The sequence below is a fragment of the Trachurus japonicus genome, chromosome 5 (genome assembly GCF_045865225.1).
Source record: "Trachurus japonicus isolate A0001 chromosome 5, Traja_1.0".
In the NCBI taxonomy this organism is placed as follows: Eukaryota; Metazoa; Chordata; class Actinopteri; order Carangiformes; family Carangidae; genus Trachurus; species Trachurus japonicus.
Genome location: NC_140911.1, coordinates 18,798,694 through 18,812,771, shown reverse-complemented (window position 1 = coordinate 18,812,771; position 14,078 = coordinate 18,798,694). Strand labels below are relative to the sequence as shown.

At 44.5% G+C, this 14,078-nt stretch overlaps 1 protein-coding gene across 1 annotated transcript; it reads right to left on the bottom strand.

Moving 5' to 3' along the window:
- Positions 1–827: 827 nt before the first annotated feature.
- LOC146987455 (uncharacterized) lies at positions 828–13,296 on the bottom strand. The gene is made up of 3 exons (XM_085776636.1): positions 13,096–13,296; positions 12,935–12,950; positions 828–2,064 (listed from the first exon to the last, which is right to left on the bottom strand). Exons 1-3 carry the CDS (start codon positions 13,267–13,269, stop codon positions 1,013–1,015), a joined length of 1,242 nt encoding a protein of 413 aa, XP_085632762.1. The 5' UTR covers positions 13,270–13,296; the 3' UTR covers positions 828–1,012.
- Positions 13,297–14,078: the final 782 nt, after the last annotated feature.

Genomic DNA, 14,078 nt, shown 5'->3' with positions numbered 1-14,078 from the left:
CATTTACTGTATGTATGTATGTTTTATTTGTAAATAAATATGCCATTGGGCTAACAGTAAATTGAAACTTTGTCTGCATTACTTATATGACTTCCACAGTATACATTGTAAATTCACAATAAATTACTATGAACTTGTGCATTACATTTACAGTACACACTGTAAAAGTACAGGGCCTTGTTGTAATGATGTACAGCAAAAGGTTGTAATTCCCCAGTAATGTACTGTAATATCACAGTAATTGCTTTGTCATTGAAGCTGTGAAGTTACAGTATACAGCTGTGCTTTTACAACAATGCATTGTAATATCACAGGTATAAAATTACAGTAAATTGCTGTGAGTATATTTCACAGTAACCTTATTGTGAAAGTCATGCAAAATTTATCCAATAATTTATTGTAAATTCACGGCGAAAATCTTTACAGTGTATCGTTTTGTCTGCATAGTTATTTTGTTATTATTATTTAGTGGTCGACTCGCCCAGAATTTCCTAGTTTTGGTTTCCCGGACGCTGCCCGGCGGGTCATGGGAATAACGCTGCCAGATCGCTAGTTGGCATTGTTCATGGTTGGAACTACGACGGTATCTGATCGTCTTCTAACAACCGACTTTCATTCTTGATCAATGAAACCATTCTTTGCAAATGCTTTTGCTTTTGTCCGTCTTGGATTGGGCCGGTCCAAGAATGTTACCATACGCATGGAGGCTCATGGGAAATGTAGTGTAAAAACACTTTGCTTTCTGAAACTCCTCGTAGTCCCTTTAAACTCAGTTTAAAAATACAACAGCTTACAATTGTATCAGAGTCATATTTGCCCAGAGGATTTGTACTGTATTTGTACAGGTAATTGTCCACCTTTGGTGTCTGGCTCTCTGGGTTCTTGAATAATGCACTAATTTGGTTCCAGTTTGAGGACAAAAACAGCTTTCCTCTCTCTATTGATGAATCTGTATTTGAGTAATCATTTGGCCGATTTAACAGCTAAAGGTAATGAGACAGACTTGTGAAACCTATCTGGTTACCTGCGCTGCGACGTCCAGACATTTGTGCTGAGCTTCCAGCTTTGCAGCGTCACTTTTGCTTTTCTTTCCAGGACACTTGTGGTTCTTGAGGTGCGACAGCAAACTAAATGTTTTCTCACACTCACTGCAGCTGAACGGTTTCTCTCCCGTGTGGACTCTCTTGTGTTTGTTCAGATTTCCCTTCTCGCTGAACCTTTTGCCACACAGTGAGCAGGTGAAGGGTTTCTCTCCGGTGTGGACCCTCATGTGTCTGACCAGCGTCCCTCTTTCGTTGTACCTTTTCTTACACACGGAGCAGCTGAACGGCTTTTCTCCGGTGTGGGTCCTCATGTGCGCAGCTAGGGTTCCACTTTGGGTGAAGTTTTTACCACAAACCACACAGCTGAAAGGTTTCTCTCCTGTGTGTTTCCTCATGTGAATATGGAGACTTCCCTTCTGTCTGAAGGTCTTCCCGCACTCGGCGCAGTCGAACGGCCTCTCCCCTGTGTGACAGGTGATGTGTCTCTGCAGGGCCGTGCTGTGCTTAAAGGTTTTGCTGCACGCTGGACATTTATAGAGTATTTTCTGGGATCTCCACCTATGAGAGGCGGCTTCGGTATCTGACGGTTGAGATCTGATCGACTGGTTCCAGGTGTCCTCCAGGACTTCAGGCTCAGCTTTAAAACAATGAGAAAGGAAAAACTGACCGTTACTGGTTGCTTTTAAGAAGCCAGCTACGTCCAAGTCGAAGGTTGGTTCTTCTGCCTCTCCAGCTTCTGTCTGCTGAGCTGGACCAGAGCCTCGACTCTGATGAAGCTGAGGGGACTGAGGATCGTCTTCTTCATCATCATCGTCTGACTTCACAGAAACAGCAGGGAACTCATCATCGGCCCCCTGCAGCCCTTCCCCACGGCCACGACCAGTCCACTCCTCCTCTGGTTCCTCTTTAACGTGAGGGAGTTGCGTTTGCGAGGCCTCCTGATCCAGACGGGGGCTCGGGCTCGGCTTCTCAGAAGGGATTTTTGCATTGACGATGCATCGCTCGACATCCTGACGCACACCTGTGGTACAGAGATACAGGTGAAAAAGTTCAAAGAGAACTTTTTCAGGACCGCTGTATGTCTGCAGAATACAGTTCATGTTATATTTATTGCCCTGGTTTATTCCACCTAAGTGTCTGGTGAAACTTTTCCATACATTAATCTTCAAACATGAGAGACATGAGGTTGCTGATAGGGATGTCACGATTACAGAATTTCTAGGTACGATTATTAGTCAGAGAAATAATCATGGTACTACGATTATCACGATTATTATACATCAATAAATGTCAAAACACTATGAATGTGTAAAATCAAATATAGTCAAAATATAATTAGCCTACATCTAATCTCTTAGTATAGGACCAGTTATGAATCCTCCAGGGGAAGTGTTTGAAATATTTAAGTCATTAATTGTCATCTATACCAAATGTTTAAGTTTATTTTAATCATTTTTCTACAATACAAATGACATGCAAACATTTAAATTCCTACAAGTTCAGCATTTCTTTAGACAAATGGACCAGTATCTGTGCATTTACCTTTACTTTGGTGCACATCTCCCGATATGGTTTCGATACATAATCTTTTTCAGAAAGTGACGGTATTTAGGGATCTTTACGATCAATTAATTGTGGCGTTTAATACCGCGATTAATTGTGAAAACAAGTAATTGTGACATCCCTAGTTGCTGATTTAAGAGATTTTAGACACTTAACGAAGAACGTGTTGCTATTGATTAGATTTCAGTGCATCCACTTGTGTTCATGTTTTCATTCATTCAATTTTCATCCATTTGTATTTTCATACTTGAAAATTGTGATAAAACAGATTAATTTGCCCCAAACATAAATTTGACAGGGTAAGAAATGTTTTTTTGTTTTTTTTAAAAACCTAGATATGACTCACTATAACTGAACTGTTTGACCCTGAGTAACATGTAAAAAAAAAAAAATGTGTTGCCCTGAGCTGGATGTAACCTGCTGCTCTTGTTGCCTAGCTACCACCAGCCACTGTGGTTGCCCAGCTACCACACAAAGGGCCCTAACCTCTTGCCATAAACCTGCATTTGTTTTGTAAACACCATGGATCTATAATACATCCATGGTAAACACTCAGTGGTTGGGGACACTGACTGCAGTACAGTAAAGAACATGAAGGAATAAAATGGTGTGAAATTTAGACCCACTTCAAATATATAAAATATAATATTGTGTTTTTGTTTTGTTTAAGTCAGTGGTGTTACATCATCACATGTCATTCATTACCCAGCTAACCTTTGGCTAACACGTTTGTTTTAGTGTGTTCAACATAAGGAGACAGAACGAGAAACTTACATGTAGGCTACTTTAACTGTATCAAAATAAGGTCTGTCGATAAAATCGCTTATTAAGAGAAGAAGTTGACTAGTCCAGGCAATTTAGCTCAAGGACCCAAAAATAGAACTAATTGTCACAGAAGGTTTTTCACCATACATCATTTCTATGAGGTGTCTAGAACAACATACTAAAAGTCCTAAGAAATCCTCGTTGGGGAAATATATTTAATTTGCATCATTATTTACTGTATAAAGTCTATGGTGCCGACAACAATACACCCCAATGGGGCTATTTTTTTCCTTTACTCCTATCACAATGAAACTTTACATGATGAAAGTATCCATGAAATGTAAACTTTTTTGTATTACAAGTTTCTTTGAAAATGAATTTGAATATGCAAATGAGCCTTATGTAACCGGTTCGTGGAGTACTCTGCGTTGTTGTGCAAATAATCACAGTCCTCCTTGAGGTTATTTCTTTTATTCCTGACCAGTTGAAAGAAATAAAAACAAAACACAATCAGCTCCGTCTCCCCAACCCCTCTCAACAAACTGACCAGACGAGAAGTGACCAGTTAAAAAAAGTAAACATACCTGACCAGTTGAAAGAAATAAAAACAAAACACAATCAGCTCCGTCTCCCCAACCCCTATAAAGGAAACATGACAAATGTATATATAAATTGGAAAAACATAAAAAAAGAGACAAAATAAAAACACCAACAGACACAGAAAAGAAAGAAAACTCACCTCTCAACAAACTGACCAGACGAGAAGTGACCAAAACAAAACCAACGGTTACATTTATATATGGGGGTGGGGCCGCCCAGGGAGGAATGCAGGGGCAGGGGGCCCCAAAAGAAAATAATACAAAATACAAATAAATAAAATGAAACGTCAGGTAATAAATAAAACAAAATAATAAAAAATGAATGAATAAAAAAACAGATAAAAATATATTTAAAAAAATCAACTACAATTTTATATAATTATATTTAATATTAACCCTGTTACACTCACCCCCCCTAGAATTATATAAAATTCTTAGTAGCATATCAAAAATAACACATACAAAAACAGGCCTAAATATATAAACATACACTCAGCAACATAAGCTTCCCATGGAAAGGATAGGAGAATAAGAGGTTCGCTCGGCGCCTAGCAAAAGCTCAAATTACTCCACAGACAAAATGAAGTGCCTTATACACCACACAAACAGGCCAAAAATGTGTTTCCAAGACCATAAAAAAAATAAAAGGTTATCAAATTGGTGGTAATCACATCAATATAAAGAGAGACCAAGAATAAAGATTACAATATATATCACTTTTGTACAAATTAACCTCACATATGTTAATGAACCTCACATATCACACATTAATAACAGCATTAGAATTTTGCTCAAATCCTAACAAGGTCTCAAGCTGTGTCATGGACTCAATGAGACGACACACAGGTCTGATTACTCTGCCAAACCGTGAGGTGAGTCCATCTTCTACATTACGTCTCAGAAAAGAACCTGAACTGGCAGGAGGTGGACATGGCAGGGGAGCAGAAAAAACTTGAGGTTGGTCTAGGACACTAGCAGGTGGGGGGTCTATGACACCAGTGGGAGCGGCTGGGGCCAGGGAGGCCAGAGGGGGAGGGGCCAACAGACTGTCCTGGGCAGGGGGGTCGTCAATAGAGGACTGCTCGTGCACCCATGAAGCGGTGCGGCCGTTTTCCCATTCACTTACGTTTAAGAGGGAACCAGCCAGGGACGGTTCAGCTGCTGCAGCTGCAGTGTCCAACGCAGCCGTTTCAGTATCATGCCAACCAGATTGGGAAGGGACATCAGCTACACTACGGGCAGGTGTGGACAGTGGAACAGCGACATCATCATGAGTGTCATGAGTGTCATTCAAAGGCAAAAAGTTGACCTGGAGCAGTAAATTTCGATGGACAACGCGCTCACATCCGTCCTGATCTCTGATACGGTAAATATGCAAAGCAGGTTTTGCAGCAACCACAGTACAGACGGACGGCTTCCACTTATCAGAAAGCTTGCGTTTCCCAGTGACACCTTTGTTCGCCAGCAGCACCCGATCCCCGACAGACAGAGACTGACCTTTGACCCGTTTGTTGTACTGATCACACTGATGTTTCTGCTCAGCTGTGCAGTTTTCCTGAGCAAAAGCCATGGCACAGTGCAGATCTTCTAAAAGAGACTTCACATACACATCATAGTCACACACAGTCACGTCACGGAACACATTCTTAAACATGAGGTCGACTGGCAGCCTGGGGACCCTTCCAAACATCAAATAGAAAGGTGCAAACCCTGTGGTCTCATGAACAGTGCAGTTGTAAACAAACGTCATGGACTGAATCATCTGCGGCCATTTCTGTTTGGACCGAGGAGGAAGAGATCTCAGCATGTTGCCTAAGGTGCGGTTAAACCGTTCAGTGCAACCGTTTCCCATTGGATGATATGGTGATGTATGTGACTTTTCAACCCCTGACAGCTTCAAGAGTTCAGCAATCAGCTCACTTTCAAAATTCGCTCCCTGGTCAGAATGCAAGCGCTGAGGAAAGCCATAGACACAGAAAAAGTTGTCCCACAGTTTCTTTGCCACTCTCTTGGCAGTCTGATCCTGACAGGGGAACGCATGTGCAAGCTTCGTAAAATGATCAGTGATCACCAGAACATCAACAGACTTGTTATCACTACCCTCAGCTGACCAAAAGTCCACACATACAAGTTCCAAAGGAGCAGTGGTCTTAATGCTCTCCAGCGGGGCTCTAGCAGACGGCTCAGGGGTTTTGCTGAGAACACACCTGTGACAACACCTCACATAATCGCGCACGTATCTCTCCATATCATACCAGAAAAAGCGTTGGCGAGCCAACGAAAGTGTGCGGGGCTGACCCTGGTGGCCAGCATGGTCATGAACACCACACAGGGCGTCAGCTTTCAACGAATCGGGCACAACAAACTGAAACCGCTTATGCTTGGACAACGGGTTCTTTGTGACCCTGTAAAGGATGCCATTCAAGAGTGTCAGTTTTTCCCATTGTTTGAGGAGTCTGATGGTGAGTTGACTTTCATTGCAGCGTTCACGTCTGGAGGGCCTACGCTTCCGCTCAACGTAGTAAATAACCCTGGAAATGACTGAATCTCGCTGCTGATGAGACTGAAGGTCACTGAGAGATAAAGAAGGAAGCACATCCTGACCTGAAGGTGTTAAAGTGGTCAGATGATCGGCAAGGGAGGCTGCTCGCTGTCTAGGGGCAGAGTCCCAGTCATCCAAAGAGGAGAGGATAGAAGAGACGTCGTCCTCAGACAGAGAACCATTAAAGGCAGCTGAAGGAGAAGAATTATCCAAGGACAGAGGTTGACAGGTAAGACGGAAGGTGTCCTGCACACAGCCGCAGTCGACATCCTCAGCCTGACCAAGTAGCCCAGAGTAAGGTTCACACAACAGCCTCTCCTTTAAAGGCCTCACAAAAGGATCCCTGCTGAGTGCATCCGCTACTACATTCAAGCGACCAGGAATGTGCTTGATTTCAAAGGAATATGGAGCCAGCTTAGAGACCCAACGCTGCTCACAGGCATCAAGCTTCGGTTTGGTCAGTATATATGTGAGTGGATTGTTGTCTGACCACACAGTGAACTTATGACCCTTGAGCCAATGACTGAACTTTTCGCACACAGCCCATTTCAGAGCTAAGAATTCCAGCCTGTGAGCTGGATAATTAGCTTGACTGCGAGTGAGGGATTTGCTTGCAAAAGCAACGGGTCTCGCTCTCTCCTCGCCAGCCGGCACTTGTGAAAGTACAGCCCCTAGACCATCAAGAGACGCATCGGTGGAAAGGATGAAAGGTCTATCAAAGTCTGGGTGTGACAGTACCACACTGTTGAGGAGCGAGTTTTTCAGACCTTCGAAAGCGGCCTCACAAGCAGGAGTCCAGTCTTCTGAGGTCAGTTCACGGAAAGTTCCAGCTCTACGTCGGCCGAAGGAGCCTTTAGTTTTTCTCTTCTGACCAGCAGTAAGAGCGTAAAGTGGCTTAGCGATGGAAGAGCAGCCAGGAATGAAGTGTTGGTAATAAAGCACCATGCCAAGAAAAGACTTGACTTTCCGCTGAGATGGAGTGCAACCATCGTCCTTCATGAGATCTTCTTTCCGAAAAGCAGAGATCACTTTCACTTTCTCTTGGTCAACCGAAACACCACTGTTGTCAACCACATGACCAAGAAACCGGACTTCCTGAGAAAATGACACTTCTTCTGTGCTAGCTTCAGGTTGTTAGCCCTGAGACGTGAAAAGACGGTGTCAAGACGTTTCAGGGCCTCTTCCTCAGAAGGAGCAAAAACAAGCAGGTCATCCAAATAACAAAGGAGGCTGGAAAAGTTCAGATCACCGAAGACACTGATCATCATCCGCATAAAGGTTGCCGGACTGTTACATAGGCCCTGGGGAAGCCGGTTATACTCATAAAGGCCCATGGGTGTTGTAAAGGCTGTGAACCGTCTGTCAGACTCATGGAGGGGGATGTTGTAAAACCCCGATGTAAGATCCATGGTGCTGAAAAAGGCGTTCCCCCCAAGAGCAGCAAGACAATCAGCCTGGTGGGGCAGCGGGTGTGCGTCTTTGACAGTCTTGGCATTGAGCCAACGGAAATCAGTACAGATCCTCAAATCCCCAGACTTCTTCCAGACCAGGACCAGTGGTGAGGCATATTCACTAACAGACTTACTGATGATGCCTTTCATCTCCATCTCAGACAGCGCCTCTCTCAGTTTGTGATAATGTGCTGGAGGAAGACGGCGATAAGGCAGCCGGAAAGGGCGATCATCAGTAAGATGGATACGATGGACAAAATCCTTTGCCTCCCCACAATCCAGCTTGTCCTTGGAGAACACATCCTGGTAAGTAAGCACAAGATCAGCCAGCCTTTCTTTCCATTCATTTGACACATCACAGCCCTCAAGATCAATGTCAGCCAAGCCACAGGCTTCAAGTTGCTGAGAGGGAGGAGAAGCAGTGTCTGAAGCGGAAGCACAGTCATGAACCTGACCAGACTGAGGCCTACTCACACCCTGGGAGATAGGAAGATCCTCCACTGCAACACATGGAGAAACATCTGCCACCTTTGCATTCCTGCGCAGTGTGACAGGGCTCATAGTAGGATTAAGAATTTTCATAGGGACCCAACGGTCGCCCCACATAGGTGCTACAACCCGACCAACAATGATGTCTTTTGGAGCAGAACGAGAAGACGTGGGCTCCACTATGACAGCGCTCCCCGGTGAAACAGGAGCGTTACCAGGCAATTTACCCCACACCAAATACTCCTGCTGGGGAGCAAGAGTGACAGCCTGCCGCAGCTTAACAGTGCCAACTTTCTCAGGTAGTTCAGGACCTGACCAGCGGGTAATACAGCTGAGTAACTGCAAGAACTGTTCACATTCAGGGTCGGAGTTCCTGGAACGAATGAGCTCCCAGTATTTCTCATCTGATCTCAGCCCCTGTATTAATGGTCTGATGATATTACTTCCAATGATGAGGTCGTCTCTCTGACCTGGAACAAGAAAAATAGGCACAATGAATTTTGAACTGAAAATCTCAACAGTCAACTCATAAATGCAACTGGGTTGTGTTGTGAGACCACCACAACCAACAAGGACCACTTTCTCAGGAACAGACAGAGGACTCAAGAGAACACCCGCAGCTTTAAGCTTGGACTCCCCCTCTGCACTGAGCGTGCACGACATACTCCCAGAATCAAGCATACCTTTCAAAGTGGTCTGACCCCCAACGGAAACCGGAACATAGAACAAATCACTAGCCACTTCAACTCTGTGAGAACCAACAACAATCACTGTATTGTCACTGGGAAGATTACTACAGCAATTCACGTAAACTGACTGCACATCCCTATCAACAGCGAGGGTTTCACCAGCAATGCCCATGCTACCCCTCTCAACACACAGGCGCCCTAGTTTAAATCAGCCGGGGAAGGAGAAGGAGGCATTGCAGCTGTGGAGCCGGAGAGCTGTGGACACATCTGTCTAATATGGCCAGGGAGAAAGCAATGGTAGCACAATCTGCACTTTCTGCAGTGAGCTTGGGTTGAATGGTCGCTTGAACTGCAAACTCTGCATGAAGACGGTCCTGAGCGCTGCTGATTACGGTGATGATTGAACTGCCTCTGGGCGTGCTGATAGCTGACTGGCTGAAAGTTGGCAACCCTCTGGCTAGTAGCAAGAGAAGCATTACAAAGAGACAGAACTTTGTCAAACATGGCCACGACCTGCTGGACGCCAGACTCTGCAGCTGGCTGAACAGCGGCAGCAGGGGGCGGGTCAGAGGCACTTGCACATAGTGGGTTCAAAGAAGCGGGTTTGTGCGGATTCACCATTTCGCCCGACCCAAGATGACTACAGACCAAGAGTGGAGGAGGCAAAGATGTAGGTGTGAGCCCTGACTGACATGCTGATGACTCACCCTGAGACAACCCGGAGCTGGGAGGGTTAAAAGACTCAGTGACTGGACTCTGATTGTAAGCTGACAAACCCACTGCATGATGAGTCTGGGCTGCTGCCGTCCTCACACGTCTTGTATGGCTGTCCAGACGCTCCTGAACCTCGGCTGCAGTCCATTGCTCTGGAGCCTTCAGTTGAAAAGACATGGCAAGACCTGGATCGGGGCAATGGTTGATAAACATCATGACTACCTCTGTGCTGGGGTCCTCAACAGACTTACCTCTTCTACGAAGGCACTCATCAGCGGCATCAATGGATTTGTTAAGGCGGATCCAGTAATCCATAGCACTCTCACTGACACGAGGAATAGTGCTGTAGAAATCTCTCATGGGCAGGTTAGAATATGACAGTTCGCTGAAGTTACGCTTTAATATGTCAAACACAGCTAAAGGCAGGTCAGATGCACTCAGTCCACTACAACTGCGAAGGGACACTTTAACCACATCTCTGGCTCTACCTGTTAGTCTCGACATTATCAGATCACACATTTCAGCAGGTGTGTCACATTTCACTCTTTTCAGGTAACAGTTCATCATATCCTCCCATTCATGAACAGAGAACAAATCAGTGTGATCACCTCTGAAGTAAGGTGGTGCTTTGACGTCAGACTGCACAAGGACCTTGAGCTGCGACAAACTAGCATCACTGGACAACTGACTCGTGGAAGACTGGACCTGATCTGCATTGGGCTGCTGCATAGTGCTAAGGTTGGCTGAAATAGTGTCTCCTATTTTCTTGGCTAAATCTGTGATTAAGGTACCAAGGGCCTCAACGGGGACGACTTGTGTAGGCTCAGGGGCAGACTGGGTAAGTGGCGTGGAGCTAGCAGTGGGAGCTAATGACGGGTCAAAAATGGACTGATCAGGTGCGTAGTTGAGAGCACCGGGGGACATGGACCTACCTCTGCCAAAACACAGTGAAGCAATCTGCTGGCCCCTCCCCAGTGTGACATCATGCCCATGACCAACGCCACGACCAAAGTTGGTATGAACCCTAAAAGTGCCCTCCCCTGCCATTATAGCCAAGTAGCAAAGAAAATAAAAGAATTTTTTTTTTTCCAAACAAAATAATAACACAGGAAGGACAATACACACACAACTTTTTTTTCACACAAAAAACAAACACAGACAATACACACAAGACACAAGACAATAAAACTTCTTTTCTTCTTTTTTACAAAAAAAAGAAAGACAATTTTCCCTTTTTATCCTTTTCTTCGCTCAATAGGAGTAAATAAAAATACAACCCTCACTTAATATCAGCTAACTCAGATGAAAATGTTGAACAGTTTCCCAATGAGAGTTCATACAGTCTGATTAACTTCAAACATCGCGTATAGCGGCTTTAATCCCTGGGGTCAACAAACCTCCGGCTAGAGCCGAGCGTCAACGAAGTCAGCTGGTGAGCGAAGCCTGCGCCAGACACCGCGGAGAAGAGCCGGTTCATCAGCAGCAGCCGCTGCCGAGCAGCATCACTGCCTGCCACCGCCGAGGAACAGAGCCGTGGAGCCGCAGAGCTGAGAGCCAGGACCGCCGCCGCCACACCGAGAGAGGAGAGGAGGAAAGCCCCGAGACCGGACCGCAGCTAGCGAGCGTTGCTCTCCGCCGACACCGTGGAGGATGGTCGCGAGACAGGACCGTTGGCTAACAGCCGTTAGCTCCCCGCTGACACCGTGGAGGATGGTCGCGAGACAGGACCGTTGGCTAACAGCCGTTAGCTCCCCGCTGACACCGTGGAGGATGGTCGCGAGACAGGACCGTTGGCTGTCAGCCGTTAGCTCCCCGCTAACACCGTGGAGGATGGTCGCGAGACAGGACCGTTGGCTGTCAGCCGTTAGCTCCCTGGTAACACCGTGGAGGAGGATCGTGATACAGAACCGTTGGCTGTCAGCCGTTGGCTCCTGTCGATACCATGGAGGGGAGGAGGGGAGAGAGCCCGGAGCAGCACCCGGTGGATCAGACGACACTGACCGGAGATACGACGGGTCACGGCACCAAGTGTAACCCGGTTCGTGGAGTACTCTGCGTTGTTGTGCAAATAATCACAGTCCTCCTTGAGGTTATTTCTTTTATTCCTGACCAGTTGAAAGAAATAAAAACAAAACACAATCAGCTCCGTCTCCCCAACCCCTCTCAACAAACTGACCAGACGAGAAGTGACCAGTTAAAAAAAGTAAACATACCTGACCAGTTGAAAGAAATAAAAACAAAACACAATCAGCTCCGTCTCCCCAACCCCTATAAAGGAAACATGACAAATGTATATATAAATTGGAAAAACATAAAAAAAGAGACAAAATAAAAACACCAACAGACACAGAAAAGAAAGAAAACTCACCTCTCAACAAACTGACCAGACGAGAAGTGACCAAAACAAAACCAACGGTTACATTTATATATGGGGGTGGGGCCGCCCAGGGAGGAATGCAGGGGCAGGGGGCCCCAAAAGAAAATAATACAAAATACAAATAAATAAAATGAAACGTCAGGTAATAAATAAAACAAAATAATAAAAAATGAATGAATAAAAAAACAGATAAAAATATATTTAAAAAAATCAACTACAATTTTATATAATTATATTTAATATTAACCCTGTTACACTTACACTAATCAAATATGCCCAAAATACACCCGAATAGGCTTCTTTTTGTCCTTTACTCCTACCACAATGAAACTTTACACAATGAAAGTAGACATAAAAGTAACATTTTTTGTATTAGCCTACACGTTTCTTGGAAAATGAATTTGAATATGCAAATGAGCAATACACTAATGGAATATGCCCAAAATACACTCGAATAGGCTTATTTTCTTCCTAAATAATGATGCGAATTAAACATATTTCCCCAACTAGGATTTCTTAGGACTTTTAGTATGTTGTTCTAGACACCTCATAGAAATGATGTATGGTGAAAAACCTTCTGTGACAATTAGTCTGTCGTAAAACGCTATTTTGCCTGGACTATAGGCTACCGGTAACTTAGAGTTGAGCTCAGGGCACGGAGTCACGGACTGCAAACAGCTGATAGATACATCACTTCTGGACACGTGTTTCTGTCAGTCTGACTCTGAACTGACTCCGGTTGTTGTTGTTGTTGTTGTTGTCTGATATACTGCTAAATCTGTCTGTAGCTCTGCTGCTAAACCAACAGCCTGATGAAGACACCACGGACCTGCTGCTTGGTGCTCTGAGTCTGAGACTGAGACCAGCACCCTGACGCCGGGCAGCCCCCGCCGCCCCTCGGCTCCCGGCGGCCTGCGCTGCCGGTCGATCTCCTCCTCATACTCGGTGATGGTTCTCTGGAAGAGGCCGATGATCTCCTCCACGGCCACGGCCAGTGTCTGGTTCACGAAGGCTCTCAGCAGCTCCATGGTGGACATGTCGATGGGGAAGAGAGAACTAAAAGACCTGCACACCGCAGCCTGCAGCCTGCACCGTGTCAAAGATCGCCTACACAGAAGATGATGTTACATCTGTTACATCCAGGTAGCGCCAGTGAAATGAAATGGAAATACTTCCTGTCTTTTAAGGGGGCGTGGCCCGTCACGTCACAACAACAACAAATCGTCAGATAGGCCTAGATCATAGACTGTAAAAAGAATAGAGAGAGTTCGAGGAAAGTTTTATTGGCGCTCTCATATAGAAGACATAGATTGGGAAAAAGCATGGCTTTTGCCTCACAAATACTGTATTCATAACAAAGTTAAAGAAACTCATTTTAAAATTCTCCACAAAATATATCCTGTTAACATTTCAAAATGTATAGATTTGGACAGCTCCTGTGTTTTCTGTGGCCATACTGAAGAAACTTTAAATCATCTGTTTTTTGAATGTAATGTAACAATGAAATTTTGGTCAGACTTGTGTTCTTATATTTTCTCCCATGTAAACATATCATAGGCTACTGCTTCTCCCTTAAATATGTTATATGTTATTATGAAAATAAGAAGAACAGGTGTCTTCAGTATTTAGTTAATTTTTTCATTTTATTTGGTAAATACTTTATTCATAAGCAAAAGTTTGCAACCTCCAAACCAACCTTTTCTCATTTTTTAATTGAATTCAATTCTCTCTATAAATCCCTAGCCTTAGTTAAAAATAAAAAGAACACAACTTTTTTAGAAAACTATGAAAAGATATTTATTGTACTTCCTGACATTTAATGGAATTTGTTAACAGTGATTATTAC

Bases quoted from the DNA above. Each gene is read 5' to 3' on its own strand.
- LOC146987455 (XM_085776636.1), bottom strand. From the start codon at position 13,269: ATGTCCACCATGGAGCTGCTGAGAGCCTTCGTGAACCAGACACTGGCC.